General features: G+C 34.0%; 1 protein-coding gene across 1 annotated transcript; it reads left to right on the top strand.

The window, feature by feature from the left end:
- The first annotated feature begins 945 nt into the window (after positions 1-945).
- Positions 946-21,201, top strand: LOC110448194 (multiple epidermal growth factor-like domains protein 6). The gene is made up of 19 exons (XM_021494316.1): positions 946-1,153; positions 3,334-3,423; positions 4,081-4,176; positions 4,536-4,634; positions 5,151-5,243; positions 5,549-5,644; positions 6,694-6,789; positions 7,071-7,262; positions 11,667-11,870; positions 13,505-13,711; positions 14,052-14,189; positions 14,763-14,897; positions 15,091-15,225; positions 16,115-16,252; positions 18,395-18,484; positions 19,229-19,324; positions 19,541-19,636; positions 19,974-20,072; positions 21,089-21,201. Exons 3-19 carry the CDS (start codon positions 4,119-4,121, stop codon positions 21,199-21,201), a joined length of 2,085 nt encoding a protein of 694 aa, XP_021349991.1. The 5' UTR covers positions 946-1,153; positions 3,334-3,423; positions 4,081-4,118.
- The last annotated feature ends 2,494 nt before the right edge of the window (positions 21,202-23,695 follow it).

Here is a 23,695-nt window from a genome sequence, read left to right as displayed (position 1 = left end):
GACACACGTAAGTTTAAAATGTCATTTAGAATTTCTATGTAGCTATCTTTTTTTTTTAGAGTTTTGGACATACAAATGTCCTGTAGCTATACCATTTGTTGAACGAGTAATTTTAGCAAAAACCAACATAATAATGATACAGGTATCATTAGACTGGTGGGAAAACAAGCTAGAAGTTTGATATATAATAGCCATTTAAATATGAAGTTATTTCATGTTGTTCTTAAATATGAAAATACTATCTGTAGCTCACCATGCATAGGTAGCTATGTAAAGTAGCGCACGGTGTCCATGGGTGATATATTTGTACAATGACTTTACCCTGTAATATAACATGTATCAAAACTTAAAAAACAATGAGCACTAACATTAGCCTATACATGATGAAGTGGACTATGTTGGCTTCAAAATTATTTCAAGATTTTGTTTTTATTTGGTTTGAGACTACAGTTTTGGCTATTTTACAAATCTGTGTCTACACAACAAAAGCTAGCTTTATATGTAGTTCGCTTTTGTAGTTAGCACACGTGTAAATGTTGTGAAACATCTGCCTGAATAACCTATGATATTTAATTTTAGACAGTTTAAAAAAAAAAAAACTATCTGCGGGGGTCACATTTTGGGCTAAAAACACGTTTTCTTTTGCATTTTTTGGGTGTTCTTTGATGTGATAAGCATTGTTTTCAAAGAATCCAAATTTGGGGATTTCGTGTTTTGGAAAGACATTCATTCTTCTGAGAAAATGTATTAATACTGAAGCTTATAAATATATTTATCCGCCCGAAGAAGCCCTAGAAGGCAGAAAGGCCTAGCGGAAGATCTGAAAGATTTTTGTTTTTTATTCTATATTTTCCTTCGCAAGGAATTATTTATTTATTATCTACTTGCTATATACAAATGTATATATATGTAGGTGTGTAGTGCAGGATGAATCCACTATCCAATTTTATCTGAGACATGGTCTTTATTTTTAGGATCAGGCCATTTCTGCTGTAATCTGCAACATTACTTTCAGAATGTTCAGCAAACACTTTTGGCAAAGACTGTCTCCTCACATGTCATTGTAAGACACCCGGATGTAACCGTGTCACTGGAATCTGTTTCTCATCTGATGGTTGTAGCGACGAATACATTGGTAGCTCGTGCAGTAAAAGTAAGAATTACCACATTGGATTCATCTTAATACTGATATGTAAAAAACACATAAAAATGAGTTTCCTGGCACTTCCCTGGTACTTTCACCTCTTTAGAGGTCCATCAAGACGCCATATTTATATTGCACTCTAACGTCAATATTTGTGGAAGAACAGAATTGGTGTTACAAAAATAGATATATAATTACAGGAATAAGTATAGCAACATACTTTTCGAATGCAACGAAACGATCAGTGCTGTTGGAATTTTACACAGGTTTTCATTTATCGATTAACATTGATTGTTTTTGACTTTCTTTTGCATAGTCTCTTCTGTAGTTCGAATTACATGGAACTTATCATTTGCACAAGAATACATATGTTTATTTATAGTTAAACATCTAAGATGGTCACGTTTTGTCTATTCTCTGTGCTGTGTCATACGTTGACACAATTCCCAACTAGTTTGTCTATTGTCAAATTCAGAACAATGAGCACAGATCATTGCATATATGTATAAAGCTTGCACCTTATTACAAAGATTTAGTGAAACGTATGGAATGGGGTTAACTATGTTGTTTTTATAAAAGTAACTAGAAGGAAGCACATTTTTCAGCTTTAAATTGCATCCGAACATGGATAAAATAAAACAAAAAAATCCAAGGGTAAACATAACCGTTAATCGGACTCAAAATCAATAAACTAAGAGAAAATTTTGAATGAAAAAGCTTCTTTCTGTATAAACATAGGTACGAACATGGACACGAACATAGTATTGAGAATCTGCTTTAGTCAATATAACGATAACAGGAGGGGAGAACCGGTTTCTACCGACAAGAGGAAAACCACCTATACAGGCAGAGCCATCTGCTAATATATATACCGTCCTTAACTTGAAATAAAGGATACAATAATCTCTTCTATATCAGCCGTTTTCCTTGATCTTTAGTAGCAATACGGCTTAGAGGATCAATGAAGATTATGGGTTAAATTGAAAATTACCGTCATGATATCATTTGTATATATACTATTTATTTATGACATATGAAGGTCGATGCTTTTTTATCATGTCCAGTAAGGTGCCCTTTTGTTTCACCGTCACGGCCCCGGTTATCGCTATGAAGACGTGAATTTAATTGGATTTGAACTGAATTCTCATGGCAGGTGTCGTCGATAAAGTAAAAGACGCTTACCCTTCCGGAAATCTTCTTATTGAAGAGTCTCCATGTAAAAAATGTTTGTTAATATTTTGCCTCAGGTTTATTGCTTTTGAGTTCGAATTGCGGTTTTCTTGACACGTGTGTTTGTTCTGCATTCTGCAATGACATCCTACATTTTTAAAGATTCCCATACCACTGACAAAAGCTGTAACTATACACTGTAAACCGATTTTTCCGACATAACTTGCGATAAATGATTTCTGAAAAGAAACCATACCTTGCGGGATTTTCAGGAAAACTAATAGACAGGATATAGACAAAATATGATCAACAATAGGCTTCTGTTTATTGAAATTCAGAGGGGACGGACCGGGATTCGAACCCTGGACGTCATATTGTAAAACTATTGGCCAAGCAGGCTGATCTACCTGGTCAATGGAAGTGTCGAGGCACAACTATGCTGGTTATGGCTAAAAACAAATTTAAGGGGATATTACTGCATATACGAAAAACTACTGTGCTGTGCGACGCCTGTGATACTCAGTGTTTTTCGTTGTAATCTTTGATAACGTTTAGTTCTTAACTGAAGTAGTACTACTGTGGATATATTCTGAATAATAAAATGTGGTTATAACGGAGTTAAAACCTTTAAATAACCTGACATCGGAACAAAAATCATTCGGAATGAACTTTGACTTAATACGCTTTTCAAATAATGATATACTTCCTGATAATAAACAAAAGTATTTTAACTACCCGTTCAAAGCTGTTGTAATTGATATGGTTTGTTTTACCTATATATTACCGCGTGTGAACATAGAGCGTGAGCATTTTTCATGCATTGTATTTGTTTGCATTAAAGAATATCTCAAGAAATGGATGTCCATTTGCTTAATGAATAAAATTCCTTTGTCAAAGTAGCAATAACTCTCACTATTAATGATGAAAAAAAATATCATGAAGCTATTATTGAAGTTTTTATGAATTTGTAAACTTCATAGCATTAAGTACTAATTGCCATTTCGATTCTATCATGCAAGGATGCGACGATGGTTTATTTGGTCCATCCTGTGAACCCTGTTCTACTGGTTGTACCGATCCTGTATGTAACAGAACTTCCGGATATTGTAGTAAGAGTGACATTCACTATCTATTATTTATAAAAGCTATCAATACATTTACTATAAATTACTTAGATTTACACTTCATTGTTTGCGTGTCCATATAAAACCTTGGTTATAATTTTATTATGCATTACATGAGAAAATGTGCCCTTTCTCTTTCAGTTATCATTAGATCCTGTGCGAGAGTTGTTTTCCTTTTTCCTGTATCACTGATATGTATGATAGTTTACATGATAAAAATATATCAGTTGACTTCATCGCGTTTATATTAAATATATTGACCAAAGTTAACACATAACCAAGTCATTCATGTTTATTTTCATATGGTACTTCTTTGAAGTTTTTGATAATGCTGAGGTCCTGGGGTAGACATTATCCTTCATACCAGTGATGAAACAATTCAATGAAAAGGTACATGTATACCGGGTTCAAATTTGGCCCATGCATGCTGAGCATAATTTGTATATGTATGCTCTAAAGCATTTCATATTTTTAAAACCGTATCTCAGCAGGCGTTGGAGTTATAACTCTCATGACTGATTATCTATTTACAACAAGTTGAAGGAGGTTTCGAGAAAGACACCCTGTAAGAAATTTGATTTAGGTTATTGTTGTTCAGTTGGTTTTACAATGCTTTACAAACATGATAATTGTTTTGTTAAGGTTGTAAAGATGGTTACCATGGAAATGACTGCAGTCAGATGTGTCCAATTGAGTGTAAAGGAAACACGTGTGTTAAAGTAACTGGGTCATGTACAGGTAGTTAAAGATTTCATTCACCTATTTTCGAAATTTTGCCTTATTATATACTTTTTTATTTAAAGAAATAATTTTCAAACTTAACGACACTGTAATAATTCATTTCTCACTCAATCCCTTTGTTTGAAGAATGTTTCGTTTTTACTTTCTCATCATCACTAATAGCAATAAAAAAATGCAAAAATACATTTTTTAAGCATTTACTATTTCTATGGTACTTGTAGGTTGTTTGTCAGTTGTCAGTATTTCCAACATCAGTAACACTGAATAACAGAATACTCCTTTTTTATTTCCGCCAATTACGTACATTAGAGACGATCGTACAGGAACGTAATACCAATGATATGTTTCTTGTTCAGTTTGCGAACCTGGATTCTATGGTGACATATGTGACAAGGCCTGTCCACTCAGAAATTGTAAAAACAACATATGTTACCAGACTGATGGTCAATGTACCGGTATGTAAAAAGGAAAACATATAGCAAAATCCCATTTCTTTATGTAACCATAAAACGTAGCTGTTTTAAAAGTCGTACTTAAGTAAGTGATCTTTATTGAGATCTAACTCATACTTTTATCTGTCTATTTTAACTTTTTATTTAATTTACTAGGGAACGACTCGTCGATATTAATACACTGTATAATAAGGCATGAACACAATTTGCTGTATCTTCTTTTACAGTTGTTATTTGTTCTTAAGCATTCACAAAAGTCAAGTGACAATATTTTTGAAGCATTATCAAGATTTATCAACTGCAAAACAACTCATACGATCAGCTTGATTTAGAAACACCCCGCCCCATTTTTACAATTGTCTGGCAACAATTATAGGTTACTATGCCAATGATTAAATTTTAAGTCTGAAAATTATATTCTCAATATGTTTGATTGCACTCAATGACGGAAAACCAGCCAATGACAATACAAACATCGTTACTCATTTGTACGCTTTAAAGATAGTATGCACGTTACAGAGTGTGCCACTGGACTATATGGTGCTGTCTGTGACCAGATTTGTCCGGATAACTGTAATAAAGAATGCGATAGAATCACCGGAGTATGTAACGGTACGTTCACTACAACATGATGTTTAACATATGCATTTATAGATGAGTAAACGTGATACAAAAAACTTTCTTAATGTTTCGTTACCCTAAACGTGTTTATAGGCATAAATGACATCTAGGTCACTGACAAGTTTGTTATTCCGGTTATATCAGGTACTTAGTTATAAGATTACATTGATAATGTGGTGCTGTATACTTTAGCTGATAAATTAGCTGTTAACGAAAGAACAATGTACATCTTGATAAGTTTAACGACATAACATATAAATTGACAGCATGAACTGTTTTTTTTTTTTTTTTTTCAGAATGCAAAACTGGATTCTACTATGCCTTTTGTGATAAAAGTTGTCCGCAAAACTGTAAGGGCGATACTTGTAACAAGACCAATGGGCATTGCAAAGGTTAGTATATTATTGAAATTACTTCACCGTAGTTTAGTTAAATGTTAATATGCTGCGTTTTAGCTGTGTTTAAGTAATGTACCGCTACTGCATTTGAAGCTCAATTGTCAGTGTTTTTCGCATGGAATAAACAAGATATTGTTCAACAAATAGGAAAAAGAACATCTTGGTAATCTGGATAAGTAACGGTCCTTAAAGACGTCTTATAGATGTCGGCATTGGTCCTCTATGTTTTTCTCTCTCTATTAGTTATGTACCATTGGCAGGTACTTTTTTTGTATATATCAACATATAATTTGAACGACATAAAATGGATGATTTTCAATACCTTACAGTTCTTACATTAAGTACTATTTTATTAGAATAAATTCATAATGTTGTGCTGTATACTTTAGTAAATATATTAGCTGTTAACAAAGAACGATGTACATTTCGATAGGTTAAACGAAATTTCATGTAAATTGACAACATGAACTGTATTTTCTGTTGTTTTTTTCAGAATGCAAAACTGGATACTACTATGCCTTTTGTGATAAAAGTTGTCCGCAAAACTGTAAGAGAGGTATTTGTAACCAGACCAACGGGCATTGCAAATGTTAGTATATTATTGTCAATACTTCCACCGTAGTTTAGTTAATTGTTAATATGCTGCTTTTAATTTATGTTTAAGTGATGTACCGCTACCGCATGAAAGCCAAAACAATAATGTCGATCAGTTGTAAGTGTTTTTCGCATGGAATAAACAGGAAATTGTTCCATCAATAGGATAGAGAACATCTGGATAATCTCGATAAGGAACGGTCCTTAACGCCGCCTTAAGTTGGGTTCTTTGGTTCCTCTATGTTTTCCTCTCTCTGTTAGTTATGTACCATTGGCAGGCACTGTTTTGTATGGCAACATATAATTGGAAAAACACAAAATGGATGATTTTCAACACCTTACAGTACTTCCATAAAGGCAATGATACAAAATTCTAATTACATATACAATACAATAATTACAAATTGTACAAATTGAATATAACTATTTGCGTTCTGGTCACGTTTCAGAATGCAAAGCTGGATACTACGGTGTGCATTGTGATAAAATGTGTCCACACGACTGCAATGACAACTTCTGTATACAGACAAATGGATACTGTGCAGGTTAGTAAGTTATGGCAAATACCTCTACTTTGATTTTTCAAACTTGTATTCAACTCTGTCGCATTTCTTCTTCAACTGATTTAATATTGATAAAAGTATTTTATACTTTATTTCATGAAGAACACCGGCATTCATCTAAAATTGAAAAGTATGTATCAAGGTTCAAATATATTCTAGATGTTTGATAGTATTGTGTGTAAAACAGACGTATATAAATGACTTCAAACTTATTTTTAAAATACACTTTTAAACTAATGCTGACTTTAATAACCTGATTAAAGGTCTTACAGACACCATTAATACTGCTGCAGTCGGGATAGGTGTTGGATGTGGAGTGGTCATTTTAGTACTGGTCATCTTAGTTATTGTACAGACCAGGCGTCTCTCGATGAAGCACAGAGACAACTCGGGACCTATTCAGATGTCCGACATCTTACAACAAGTCAAAAAACACGAGATAAAGACAGATATAGGTAATTTGTGTAATATTACGGAAAATGTCTTTTCTTGTTTTTATATATCAATCATATCTTAAAAGGGAATCTAATATCCTTGATATAAATACGGGATCGTCAACAACGTTTAGCATTATACATTTGTTTGTTTTTAGCTTCAGTAGGTGTTACACGTAGGCATGTTGGTACCGTTTTAGTATACTTTTGGGAAGAATATAATAATTTTAATTCCAACAGAGAGTAAGTATTTAAAAATGGCAAAAATGCCCCTCCTTCAAAAAGTAACAACTCTATCCCATACTATGTAACCTAGCTAAGCTAATAGTTTCCAGATGTTCCGTATAATGCGTTCTGTTGACATGTACACCACTTATCAAGATTTTCTGTTGAAGAAGCCCCAAGCTACGATATGTCAGTGTCTGTTGAAGCCTCGTCCCTGTTTTTTACTTTTAATATATCAACGTTGAAATCTTATTGTGTAGTTTAGTATCGATCATAATATTATACAGACTAAACGTTTATGATGAATAGAAATAAAACCGTCCTGAGAAAAAAATATTTTGCTTATGGATATACTAGAAGCGTGGCATTACTACTAAACATTTCTAATTATTTCCTTGCTACTTTCTATTGCCCTTTTTTCCACCTCCTCGAAATATATATTTCAGATGGTCCTTATGAAGTTGTAGACACTGAAAATAGGAGGCAAATTTCCAAGAGTGCAAGAGCTGAAAAAAAATATGAAAAACTTGATTCCCTGACTAGGACCGTCCCTAACATGTACGATACCGTAGGGATAACTTTGGACGCGGGATCCTAAATACAGCGAGGAACGATGTTTTCTGTTAAAATACTTTACTAACTCATTATTAACTGTTGTGTGTGTTTTTAGCATAATTGGTTCCTCTTGTCTTTCAAAGTTCGGGATAACATATTGAACTGTTGACTCTTTTGCTATGTCTTGTTTCTTTGACGATTATCTTCCCAAAAAAATTGTTTTCATCAAGCGTGGTTGTTTTGTCTAAAATATGCTTGAAATACATCTCTTCAAAATATCTTCATGTCCTGCATTCATTTCAACCTGTATTCAGATATGTCAAACATATAGCAAAAACTTACAAAGAAATCAAACGATATGTGTCTTATAAAAAGTCATATTTCATATATATTTGTATATTAAGTGAAAATAAAATACATATTGCCAGAGTGTTTTTCGTTTGAATAAGCAGCTGATATATTTATTATTGCGGCAAAACCCAAATATTACATAATAATGTTATATCACATACCAAATAGAATCGCAGACTCCATATTATTATTAAAATAATTTAACGATGGATATGTAAGACAAAAAGAAAATCAAAAATCCGGAAAATATCATTTGGGTAACACATCATCAGACCTGATAACGTATCGATAACACCTAAGACGGCACACAATAGATTCCAGAAAATACACATAAGAGGGGTCAGAAAGTAAAGAATAGCCCTAAAAAAGTGTAGAGTACATATCAGAACGAGAACAGTAGACCCATGTACATGAACAGTAGACATCAGAACATGTTAAACAGGAGACAACAGAACATGAATAGTTGATATCAGAAAGTGTACAGTAGACACCAGAACGTTTACATTAGACATCTGAATGTTTACAGTAGACATTAGAACATGTGAAACAGTAGACACCAGAACATGTACAATAGACATCAGAACATGTGCAGTAGAAATTATAATGTGAACAGAAGACACCAGAAAGTGTACAGTAGACACCAGAACGTGTACAGAAGACATCAGAACGTGTACTGTTTACATAACAATGTGTACAGTTAACATCAGAACGTGTATAGTAGAAATTAAATGTTTACAGTAGATATCGAAATGTGTACAATAGAAATCAGAACATGTATAGTAGATATCATTATGTGTACAGTAGACATCAGAAAATGTATAGTAGATATCATTTTGTGCACGTTAAACATCTAAACGTTTACAGTATATATCAGAATGTGTACTGCAGACACCAGTACATGTACAGTAGATATCAGAACATGTATTGTAGACATCAGTACATGTAGATACCACATCGTGTAAAGAAAACTTATGTGAATGTACATTTCACATGAATTTGTATGGAAGTGAAAATATCTAACCTTTTGTAAATGCTCGGTGAGAGAAACAAATACAGCGACATTTACCACTATAGGAAACATTAAACAATTTTTGAGGGGATAAAAGGCCGAATTTGATGATTACTTACACTATTGTAACATAAGATGACATTTTCCTATATAAAATGTCGACATAAGACTTAAAACTTATCTATTTTACAACAATTGTGAAACAAAATCTACTGCGTCACTCGTCCACCCTCGGCACATGTCTACGGTTACTAAAGAGATGGAGTGGTCTTTCAATGGTAATTGTGCAAATGACGGAAAGGAGTTTAAACAGTCCGGACTGCCATACAATAATCGCTTATTATTACGAATACTAGCCTGACTGCCCACACCGGACGACCTATTAAACACAATGGACAACGTAAAACCTGATCAGTCATGAGACCGTACCTGTATGTGTGAGCTAGGTAACCTCATGTTACACGCCTGTTTATCTGAAATATAGTAATGGATATACACATATCGATATAGTATATTTACACCTTTGTAGTCTGTTCGCTAAGGATACGACACCGAGTTCTGGTATTGTTAAAAACTAAATGAGTAATGACTCCATACAATCATGACACAACACTAGTACTATTTATAACTGCCTAACACTAGCTATTGAAAGTCATTCAATGATCGTCACCGTGTAATACATAATCATAAAGATGTAATGAAATCCCAAGAAAACGTCTAGTTTTGTTTTGTACTCCACACTGTGCCTAACTTACTAGTTTAATACACATGAAACAGGGTATGCTATATTTTTAACGTTACTGCCGACGGAATTTACGTGTACACCTATACCTTACTTCCTGGTTGTCGTCTACAGCAGTTGTGTACGACCAAATAATTTGGCCATTCTGACGTATCTATATGCTTTATATCATGCTTTCGGAGCACTACCGAATAATATCCAATCACTCAAGATGGTCAGGGGTGTAGAAGCTGAGTCCATATTGTTTTGGATAGTTTTGTTGTGTATATTTCCAGGGATTCGAATGAGTAGTAAGTTTACAGTTGTTAACTTATTTATCGCGTTTATTGTCAGCCATTATTCGATTATTCAAGAACCTAACACTAGCTATTGAAATGATGGAGTTAAATCATGGGTAAGGCAATTGAATGCTCGTCTTTTTACATTAACAATCGCATGGCTGATATAAAATCCCGAGTCGATGAATGGTAATGTCTAATTTGTTTTGCACTCCACACTGTGCCTGACATACTAGCTTTATTCGTGTCAATAGGACTGACGTTATTTCTGTGTACACCCAAATAACTTAAAACGATTAGTTGTTTCTGATAATGTTCAACGATTAGGCTAAAAAAACAAATCAAACGAAAACTAAAGCATAAATCTAGCTACTGTCATTATACTCATAAACTACCCTTTATGCTGCCTAACACGCACATACGTTACTTTCTGGTCTTAATTCATAATTTAAACGTTAACATTGGGACCACTGACAATGACATATAATCGTTATAAATGGACAGGTATGCTGGAGCTGTGTTCATAGTGTTTGGGATAATTTTGATGGGTATAGTTTCAGGGATTCGAATGAGTTTGTAAGTTTACAGTTGTTTATTTCTTAGGTTTACTTTTGAAATATGATGTAGACAGCAATCAATCAATGTGATCTTATCGGGATTGAATAAATCTGTAGAAACGCCGATAGGTACATTCGTATGTGACTTAAACAGTCGGAAAGATCAACATGACAGTGGTGATACTCCTATTATAATCATTAAGGATTATATAAAAAGTACCACATTTTACCTGAAATAAAGACTGTGCTTTAAGAAAAGACAAAATCAAAATATCATGAATATCATTGGTGCTCTCGTTTGGAAGTTTGAATACAATTTTATTACATTTTTATGATTTACCAATGTCTATGTTTCTATATAACTACTGTGAAGACGAACTTCTCGGCGCTAGAAAGAGATTCATGTCGAAAGAGTACGATAATCTAAAAGGTCCCATATATCATTACTGTAAAGCGGTCTAGAGGGCCACTGTTGAAGTAAATGGCACGTTAAGTCTATGATGAGCTGTTATGTACTTTCCGTGTAACAGTTTCCATATGTTCATATAACAGCAAAAAATCGAAATTGTAATAGATGCAAGGCACATTTACTAAGTTGTTGTACAAATATACCACATAATATATACCATGATGTTTTTCATTGAATTCAGTAATGTGTGTACTTAAAAAAGGAATTAAAAGAATGATAACTCAATTTCACACTTACAGTCAACCTAAAGAATCAGTTGGAATTGGATGCAACGCCTGCGAATATAAATTACCCTGTGTCCGGCACAACAGACGGAAATTACGGCCCTTTTGCTCGCGATATTTGTATGGCCTCACTAGAGGGGGCAAACATGGTCTGGTGGCGAGGGACTTTACCTTCTAAGGCAAGAATACAGAAAATCGACATCGAGTTTAGAATTGCAGGTGAGTCGTTCCTATACCAGTACAAATGTTATAGTAGTAAATTCACCTAGTCCGATACATATATGTTAAGGGGAGTATCTTAATGTGATGAAATATTATGTCAATCGGCATTTCTCTCAACGATTGCATTTTCCAGCATAGGACTAAAACATACTTTTATCTAACTTGGTGAATGATTGTCGGTGCAGCACTTGTTTTCTTGTTTTGCACTTTTGCAAGCCATGTCAATGCTAGAATTAGCAAATAAGACAGACACTATACTTGCCTGTTCCTTAACAATAGTATTCAGTGACATAGACAATCCTTTTCCTATGAGTATCAAGAAGCCATGATGATATAACAGAACAAAACAGATATATCATGATAATCACTCCATGTAATCATGTACAATATGACAATATTGGCTATCCCACTAAATATACATGTACTATATTATCATCTATATACTACTTTAAACAACCCTACCGGTAGCATGATAAATTCATTATCATTGGTTGTCAGTATGAGATGAAGTTGAGAACGACTTGAGAACAACTTGAAAAGAATTTGAGATCGGATTTTCCCATTCCCCAGCAAACGGGAACGCATTTTCTAAAACGAAAAGACGTCTGCACGCGCCAGATGACGTCCGAAACCGAAATAGTGTCCATACAAAAGTGATCCGCGTGGGAATATAGTCCGTCATAAACATATCAATACAAAGTTACGGAAACATGTTTTGAGAATAACAACACTATTGCAGGTGTAAATTTGCATATGGAATAGCCAATGGCGATAGGTTTATTTTAAAAATATGTTTTCTACGTAGTTTTAAGGTTCATTGTATTCCTCCGCTCAAAACCTCTATTTCTTTACGTTTGTCACTGGCAATCGTTGACCATTTAGCATAGAAGTCATTTGGAAAACTGGTGTTTAGTTGAGTTTTTTAAATGGAGAAATATATAAGGTAGTAGTATATAGATGATAAATAGTTTATCATACAGTATTTTCAGTGCTAATCGTTCGAACAATTTTCTCATCGCGAGTGGCCTTTCGATTATATTCACGTGCTCGCGATGAGAAACAGTGGACTCAAGATTTTATCTACGTGCGAGCGATGAGAAAATTGTTCTCCCGACAAACCCTGAACATACCCTAAAATAATTGACAATAACGGTATAGTAACTATAACTTCCCATTTCGTAATGTTAAGAAATCATCCTTCCTGGTTGAACGACCAGGGATGTGCCATCGTCACTTTCAATGGCAGTGTGTGTTTATTTGTATGGTACTCATTCATTATTATCTATTTTTATCTTTACAAGACTATCCTAAGGTAAAGACAAACCATACATGCATTCGTATGCATGTAATAGTAAAATAGTAAAATGCCGCCATGTTGCTTTCCTGTCTTTCTATCAGCGTCGTACACCACATATAAGTATCATACTGCAGAATATTTATAAATAACGATGGTATCGCATTTGAATTCCGACGATGTGTGTCAGTTGTGAACGTATACGTAACAACTCACTGATATTTCGATAAACACGAATCATAGAAGGTAAAATAGTCATTATTAAAATGGTATATACACTTTGTTCAAGGTTGACCTTTGACTCTTGTATTTTTCAATTTATCTTTATCGTCGACAGATCATGCCGATGGCTTTGCCTTGTGGATATCAAACGATACAGGTATACCGTCTGGTAACAAATGTTACGAGGATGTGGACGCCGGCGTCCCAAACCTAACTCAAAACATTACCTCGTGTAACAGAACCGGTCGGAGAGTGATGATAATCATCACAAGGACACCACCACGAACTGAGTATATGGACGTGTGCGAGGTCGATATTTACGGTAATTTAAAATGTTCAACGTTCCTTAATGACCGAGATGATTTTTTTATACAACATGAGAAATGAATCATACATTCCATATAGGCTAAACTTCCGTGGTTGAACTTTCTTTGTATTAAATACGTGAGGTTAAACAAATTGTGTTGTACAATAAACTGCAACTTCATTTAGTTTACATTCAACACAAATGCAAATAAATTATCTTTTGCAATTAGTTCCATGTTTTTTACTTTCTATTTATTTAAATCAAAATTAAAATAACAATCGTTGAGCGAATGTGCGTTTAATAACAACATTTGAGGTTTAAATAAATATACGTTTTCAACTAATTAACTTGCCAGGTTGTTTTACACATAAATATGGTGACCAGTGTCAATTCAATTGTACCCACTGTAAACACGGCTGTGACCCTGACAATGGAGTTTGTGATTCAACACACTGTAATGCGGGATGGACTGGACCACAGTATTGTGATCAAGGTGTGTAAAATAATAGAAGCGTGTTTCTTTAGACATTGCTTAAACCGGTCTGAAATAAGGAGAGGGAAAACAAACATTTCTTTTAAAACATCGAAGGAAGCGCTTCTTCTGGGTTCTTTTTGCCCTACCGTACTCCTCACAAGATAATATTTAAAATATATCCTTATTAATTGCCCTGTATGGCGAAAAATTCGACGTTTTTATCTTTACTCCTTATCGTAACTTACGGTTTGTTGTCTGAACTTATATATAAAGATGAAAACGTTTCTTCAAACCTAAGGGTTTTATATATATTGTCTTCGGGATGAATCATAACTACCTCGAAAATTGGTTTTGTTCGTATTTCTCCTATACATAAATGAATAGTACATGCTATCTGTGCCGTGTGTTATTAAGCCGAAATGTGAGCTGTACTGCGCACGTATAAAACTAGAACTGATATGCATATCTACATTTAATATGTTTATAATTTCACGATTATTTATATGCGTACTACATCATTTATATTATTTTATATATGTATGTTCAATTAGACGTTCATGTTAATAAATTATGTATGTTTCTCTAATATAGCTTGTTCATCAGTTACATTTGGAGAGAACTGTGTTGAGGAATGTCATTGTAAGACGCCCGGATGTAACGGAGTGACCGGACTCTGTCACACACAAGGATGTCAGACTGGTTACCATGGAACCAGTTGCAGTCAAGGTTAGTCACGGCTTTTGATATCATTGTCACGTGTAATTTGTCCGTTTGTTTGTAAACTGTAATTGTGTGAGCATTGAATTTGTTTCCGAATTCAGATGAAGACCATTCCCATGTATTTTGCAATCACGAATACATTTTAGGTAATTGTTGGTTCTGTAAAACAGTTGAGATTTATATACTGCATTACTTATAGGTTGCTCGAACACAACGTTTGGAGAAAACTGCTCATCGATGTGTCACTGTGAAACTCCTCGTTGTGATTCAGGTACAGGTCATTGTATCGTTACCGGGTGTGCAGCTGGCTGGAAGGGGGAGTCATGTGACACACGTAAGTTTAAAATGTCATTAGGTATCATTAGACTGGTGGGAAAACAAGCTAGAAATTTGATATATAATAGCCATTCAAATATGAAATTATTTCATGTTGTACTTAAATATGAATATACTATCTGTAGCTCACCATGCATAGGTAGCTATGTAAAGTAGCGCACGGTGTCCATGGGTGATATATTTGTACAATGAGTTAACCCTGTAATATAACATGTATCAAAACTTAAAAAACAATGAACACTAACATTAGCTTATACATGATGAAGTGGACTATGTTGGCTTCATAATTATTTCAAGAATTTCTTTTTTTTTTGGTTTGAGACTACAGTTTTGGCCATTTTACAAATCTGTGTCTACACAACAAAAGCTAGCTTTACATGTAGTTCACTTTTGTACTCAGCACACGTGTAAGTGTTGTGAAAAATCTGCCGGAATGACCTATGATATTTAATTTTAGACAGTTTTTAAGAAAAAATACTATCTGCGAGGGTCACATTTTGGGCTAAAACACGTTTTCTTTTGCATTTTTTGGATGTTCTTTGATGTGATAACCATTGTTTTCACAAGTCCCAAATTTGGGGAATTTTTGTTTTGGAAAGACATTCATTCTTCTGAGAAAATGTATCAATACTGAAGCTTATAAATATATGTATCCGCCTGAAGAAGCCCTAGAAGGCAGAAAGGCTTAGCGGACGATCTGAAAGATTTTTGTTTTTATTCTATATTTTCCTTCGCATAGACTTATTTATTTATTATCTACTTTATATCTATATATATATATGTAGGTGTGTAGTGCAGGATGAATCCACTATCCATGTGTATCTGAGACATGGCCTTTATTTTTAGGATCAGGCCACTTCTGCTGTAATCTGCAACATTACTTTCAGAATGTTCAGCAAACACTTTTGGCAAAGACTGTCTCCTCACATGTCATTGTAAGACACCCGGATGTAACCATGTCACTGGAATATGTTTCTCATCTGATGGTTGTAGCGACGAATACATTGGTAGCTCGTGCAGTAAAAGTAAGAATTACCACATTGGATTCATCTTAATACTTATAAGTACAAAACAAATAAAAAATAGTTTCCTAGGACTTCCCTAGTACTTTCACCTCTTTAGAGGTCCATCAAGACGCCATATTTATATTGCACTCTAACGTCAATATTTGTGGAAGAACAGAAATGGTGTTACAAAAATAGATATATAGTTACAGGAATAAGTATAGCAACATACTTTTCGCATGCAACGAAACGATCAGTGCTGTTGGAATTTTACACAGGTTTTCATTTATCGATTAACAATGATTGTTTTTGACTTTCTTTTGCATAGTCTCTTCTGTAGTTCGAATTACATGGAACTTATCATTTGCACAAGAAAACATATGTTTATTTATAGTTAAACATCTAAGATGGTCACGTTTTGTCTATTCTCTGTGCTGTGTCATACGTTGACACAATTCCCAACTAGTTTGTCTATTGTCAAATTCAGAACAATGAGCACAGATCATTGCATATATGTATAAAGCTTGCACCTTATTACAAAGATTTAGTGAAACGTATGGAATGGGGTTAACTATGTTGTTTTTATAAAAGTAACTAGAAGGAAGCACATTTTTCAGCTTTAAATTGCATCCGAACATGGATAAAATAAAACAAAAAAATCCAAGGGTAAACATAACCGTTAATCGGACTCAAAATCAATAAACTAAGAGAAAATTTTGAATGAAAAAGCTTCTTTCTGTACAAACATGGGTACGAACATGGACACGAACATAGTATTGAGAATCTGCTTTAGTCAATATAACGATAACAGGAGGGGAGAACCGGTTTCTACCGACAAGAGGAAAACCACCTATACAGGCAGAGCCATCTGCTAATATATATACCGTCCTTAACTTGAAATAAAGGATACAATAGTCTCTTCTATATCAGCCGTTTTCCTTGATCTTTAGTAGCAATATGGCTAAGAGGATCGATAAAGATTATGGGTTAGATTGATAGTTACCGTCATGATATCATTTGGTTATATACTATTTCTTTATGACATATGAAGGTCGATGCTTTTTTATTATGTTCAGTAATGTGCCTTTTTGTTTCGCCGTCACGGCCCCGGTTATCGCTATGAAGACGTGACTTTGATTGGATTTGAACTAAATTCTCATGGCAGGTGTCGTCGATGTAGCAAAATACGCTTACCCTTCCGGAAATCTTCTTATTGAAGAGTCTCCACGTAAAAGATGTTTGTTCATATTTTGCCTCAGGTTTATTGCGTTTGAGTTCTAATTACGGTTATCTTGACACATGTGTTTGTTCTGAATTGACATCCTAAATGTTTAATGATTCCCATACCACTGACAAAAGCTATAACTATGCACTGAAAACCGATTTTTCCGACATAATTTTGGCTGCGATAAATAATTTCTGAAAAGAAACCATATTTTGCGGGATTTTTAGGAAAACTATTAGAGATGATATAGACAAAATATAATCAACAATAGGCTCCTGGTTATAGAAATGCATAGGGGCTAGACAGGGATTCGAACCCTGGACGTCATATTGTAAAACGATTGGCCAATCAGACTGATCTACCTGGTCAGTGGAAGTATCGAGGCTCAACAGTGCTACAGATATGTCTAAAATAAAATCAACGGGAAATTACTGCATATACGAAAAACTACAGTGCTGTGCGACAGAGATCCCTAAATAGGTGATGCGTTACGTAGTGTTTTTCGTTGTTATTTTTAATAACTTATAGCCGTTACCGGAAGTAGTACTACTGTGTATATATTCTGAATAAAATATGTGGTTAAGACGTCGCTTCAACTTTTTTAATGACCTGACATTGGATCAAATATCATTTGGAATGAAATTTCACTCAATACGCATTTTAAATCCCTGAAAAGTGTTACAAAACTTTTTTAACTTACCGTTCAAAGCTGTTCACATGGAACGTGGGCATTTTAATGCAGTGTATTTGTTGGCATTAAAGTATATCTCAGGAAACGGATATTCATTTGCTTTATGAAGAAATGTCCTATTTTGAAGTAGTAATAACTTGTACGGTAGAAATTAAACATTATTAATAAAGCTATTATGGAAGTTTTTATGAACTTGTAAACTTCATAACACTGAGTACTAATTGCTATTTTGATTCTATCATACAAGGATGCGATGATGGTTTCTTTGGTCCATCCTGTGCTCCCTGTTCTACTGGTTGTACCGATCCTGTATGCAACAGAACTTCCGGATATTGTAGTAAGTGTGACATTCACTATCTATTGTTTATAAAAAAACTATCAATAAATTTACGATAGACGACTAAGTTTTAGACTTCATTGCATGCATGTCCATACTATACCTTGGACCTTGGTTATAACTATATTATGCATTGCATACGAAAATGCGCCCTTTCTCTTTCTGTGATTATGATATCCTTTGTGAGGGTTTTTCCGGTTTCCTGTATCACTGATATGTATTTGATCAGGAAATATGAACAAACAATTGGACACATCAGTTAACATGATTAATCACGTGATACAAACATATATATTCACTTCATTGCGTTTAAATTAAATGTGTTGGCCAAAGTTTACACATAACAAAGTCATTCATCTTTATGTTCATATGGTACTTCTTTGAAGTTTTTGATGATTTTAAGGTACCGGGTAAGACATCATCTTTCATGGCAATGATGTAACGTTTTAATAAAGAAGGTATACCGGGTTCAGACTTGGCACATGCATCTATGCATTATTTGTATATGTATGCTTTAACACATTTCATAATTAAAAAACCCTATCTCAGAAGGCGTTTAATTTCGTAAAACAAACAATAACTACGCGTCGGAAGTTATTATTATCAAGACTGATTATTTATTCAAAGAGATGTAACAAATTGAAGGATGTTTCGAGAAAGGTAATCCGTAAGAAATTTGAATTAGATTTAGTGTGGTTTAGTTGGTTTATAATGCTTTACAAACATGATAATTGTGTTGTTAAGGTTGTAAAGATGGTTACCATGGGAATGACTGCAGTCAGATGTGTCCAACCAAGTGTAAAGGACCCACGTGTGCTAAAGTAACTGGGTCCTGTACAGGTAGTTGAAGAATTACTTTACCTATTATCGAAATTTTACCTTATTTTATTTTTTTAACAATTTTTTTTCAAACTTAAAGATTCTGTAATAATTCATATCTCAGTCAATCCCTTTGTTTGAAGAATGGTTCGTTTTCACTTTCTTATTATCACTAATAGAAATAAAAAATGCAATAATATATTTTTTAAGCATTTAATAAATCAATGGTACTTGTAGGTTGTGATCAAGGATTTTATGGCAATGCATGTCTTGATCGGTGTCCGGTGAATTGTGGAACAAACACGTGCTTTCAGTACAGTGGATTTTGTACAGGTATGTAAAATGTTGCAACTATCAATCCGTTAATGAACGTATTCTCCTAGGATGTCACATTGTTATAATGTTAAGCAATTACTAAATAAACCATTTAAACATTACGTTATATGTGAAATGAAAGACTAGAAGAAATAAATGTCTTTGTTCTTTTACTAATAAGCTTGCTGAGTCTCTTTGACACAGTCAGGTAAACTCCTAAATCACATATAAATGATTCAGTATTTCCAACATCAGTATCGCTGAATAACAAAATACTCTTTTTTATTTCTGCCAATTACGTACATTAGAGACGATCGTACAGGAAAGTAATACCAATGAAATGTTTCTTGTTCAGTTTGCGAACCTGGATTCTATGGTGACATATGTGACAAGGCCTGTCAACTCAGAAACTGTAAAAACAACATATGTAACCAGACTGATGGTCAATGTACTGGTATGTAAAAATGAAAACATATAGCAAAATCCCAATTCTTGTATTGTTTCTAATTCATGTTCATCTAATTTTTTAACTTTACTTCTTGACTTGAACTGTGCTTGAGTCCGATATGTATGTCACACCTTTGTTTTTGCACATGGACAATTTAAAATGTTATTTTTTAATTAAGATCAAATTGTTAACACCACCTTTACATGTAACCGTTATACGTAGCTGTTTTAAAAGTCGTTCTTAAGTAAGTGATTTTTATTGACATCCAACTCATACCTTTATCTGTCCATTTTAACTTTTTATTAAATTTACCATTGAACGACTCGTCATTATTAATACACTGTATAATAAGGCATTACAAACCTAGTTAAGTTGAAGAAAACATGTAGAATACACTGCCACAAAACCTAAACTTTAGCAGCTCAACGCAATTTCCATTTTATAGTTTTACAGTAACGTCTACTAGGACGAACAGTATTTTCTGTTTTGCAACTTCTTAATATCAACAGACCACATAGATGAACATGCGGGTGTCACCATTATCGCAATGCTACCATTTATTTTAACTCTAAATAAATTCAAAACTTTTTTTTCTAGGATGTCAGTAGCTTTACTAAATAGTGCCTGTGTAATAATGAAGGTAAAAAAGTATGATTTATATACATGTAGTAAAACGATACAAAACTAAATACCTGCTTTAATTTAGTGTAACTTCTTTTACAGTTGTTATTTGTTCTTAAATGCTCACAAAAGACACGTAAAAGTATTTTTGAAGCATTATCTAGGGTTATCAACTGCAAAACAACTCATACGATCAGCTTGTTTGAGAAACACCCCGCCCCATTTTTACAATTGTCTGGCAACAATTATAGGTTACTAAAAACAAGCCATGGATTAAATTTAAAGTCTGAAACTTATATACTCCATATGTTTGATTGTACTCAATGACGGAAAATCAGCCACTGACAATACAAACACCGTTACTCAATGGTATGCTTTAAAGTTAAGTATGCACGTTGTAGAGTGTGCACCTGGACTATATGGTGCTGTCTGCGACCAGATTTGTCCGGATAACTGCAATGAAGAATGTGATAGAATCACCGGAGTATGCAACGGTACGTTCACTACAACATGATGTTTAACATATGCATTTATAGGCGAGTAAACGTGATACAAAAAACTTTCTTAATGTTTCGTTACCCTAAACGTGTTTATAGGCATAAATGACATCAGGGTCACTGAAAAGTTTGTTATTCCGGTTATATCAGATACTTATTTATAAGAATAAATTGATAATGTGGTGCTGTATATTTTAGCTGATAAATTAGCTGTTAAAGTTTCGTTACCCTAAACGTGTTTATAGGCATAAATGACATCAGGGTCACTGAAAAGTTTGTTATTCCNAAACAAGCCATGGATTAAATTTAAAGTCTGAAACTTATATACTCCATATGTTTGATTGTACTCAATGACGGAAAATCAGCCACTGACAATACAAACACCGTTACTCAATGGTATGCTTTAAAGTTAAGTATGCACGTTGTAGAGTGTGCACCTGGACTATATGGTGCTGTCTGCGACCAGATTTGTCCGGATAACTGCAATGAAGAATGTGATAGAATCACCGGAGTATGCAACGGTACGTTCACTACAACATGATGTTTAACATATGCATTTATAGGCGAGTAAACGTGATACAAAAAACTTTCTTAATGTTTCGTTACCCTAAACGTGTTTATAGGCATAAATGACATCAGGGTCACTGAAAAGTTTGTTATTCCGGTTATATCAGATACTTATTTATAAGAATAAATTGATAATGTGGTGCNGCGGTAAGTAAGTTATGGCGAATACCTCTACTCTGATTTTTCAACCTTGTAGTTAATTCTGTAGCATTTCTTATTTAGCTGTTTTAATTTTGATAAAAGTACTTTGCACTTTATTTCACGAAGAACACCAGTATGTATCTAAATTTGAAAATTATTTATCAAGCTACATAAACATTCTAGATGTTTGATAAAATTGTGTATAAAATAGACATACATACTTGACTTTAAACTTATACTTAAAATACACTTTTAAACTAATGCTGACTTTAATAACCTGATTAAAGGTCTTACAGACACCATTGATACTGCCGCAGTCGAGATAGGTGTTGGATGCGGAGTGGTCATTTTAGTACTGGTCATCTTAGTTATTGTACAGACCAGGCGTCTCTCGATGAAGCACAGGGACAATACGGGACCTATTCAGATGTCCGACATATTACAGCAAGCCAAAAGACATGAGTTAAAGGCAGATATAGGTAATTTTTGTAATGTTACGGAAACGTCTTTTCTAGTTTTTATCTATGTGTAATACTCATATCTTAAAAGAGAATCTAATGTCCTTGATGTAAATAAGAGATCCTCAACAACTTTTTGGCAATATACATTTGTTTGTTTTAGCTTAAAAAGGTGTTATACGTAGGCATGCTTGTACCGTTTTAGTGTACTCTTGGGGAAGATATAATAATTATGATTCCAACAGAGGGTGTAGTATTTTAAAAGGGCAAAAATGCCCCTCCTTCAAACAGTTACAACCTCATCCCATACTTTAAAACCAGATGTTCCGTGTAATGCGTTCTGTTGACATGTAAACCACTTTATCAAGATTTTCTGTTGAAGAATTTCAAACTACGATATTTCAGTGTCTGTTGAAGTCTCGTCCCTGTTTTTTAATTACTTTTAATGCATCAACGTTGAAATCTTATGGGGTAGTTTAGTATCGATCAATATACAGACTGAACGTTTGTGATTAATTGATAAAATGAAGCCAGCATTAGGAAAACAAGTTTGTCTTATACAATTGTTTGTACCCCTATATACGCTTTTTCTTTGCATTACGTTAAGTAGGCGTATTGATAACCATATTTTGCTTTTTGCAACGTAATGAATAAATTAAAAGCGTGACCTTACTTATTGCATCAGCAACGTCGCACTACGAATTAACATTTCGAATTATATTTGTTAACTATATATTGCCCTCTCTTCACCTTTTCTTATTTCAGATGGTCCTTATGAAGTTGTAGACACTAAAATTGGGAGGCAAATTTCCAAGAGTGCCAAAGCAGAGGAACATTATGAAAAACTTGATTCCCTGACTAGGACCGTCCCTAACATGTACGATACCGTAGGGATAACTGTGGATGCGGTATCATAAATGCAGCGAGGAACGATTATTTCTGTTACAATATTACTAGCTCATTACTAACTTTTGTGTGTGTTTTTAGGTTAAGCGCGGGATAACATATTGAACTTTTGAACCTTTTGCTATGTCTTGTTCCTATGACGATTATCTTACCAACTGATTTGTTTTACTTCGTCATCCATTGTGATTGTTTTGTCTAAAACATGCTTGAAATATATTTCTTCGAAACATCTTCATGTCCTGCATACATTTTATCCTGTATTCATATATCTATTTCGGAAAGTTGTCTCCCTTGGTACAAGTTCACTAATATGGAGTTAACTATAATGGTTTACAAATGAAAGAAGAAATGGCGTTGTATGAATAAATATTCTAGAACTGTAACAAATGTACTAGATATCGTATCCACGAGATGACATTTACCATGTCAGGAAGAGAAG

Source organism: Mizuhopecten yessoensis, unplaced genomic scaffold (assembly GCF_002113885.1).
Source record: "Mizuhopecten yessoensis strain PY_sf001 unplaced genomic scaffold, ASM211388v2 scaffold3907, whole genome shotgun sequence".
Lineage (NCBI taxonomy): Eukaryota > Metazoa > Mollusca > Bivalvia > Pectinida > Pectinidae > Mizuhopecten > Mizuhopecten yessoensis.
This window is presented reverse-complemented; position numbering and strand designations above follow the sequence as displayed.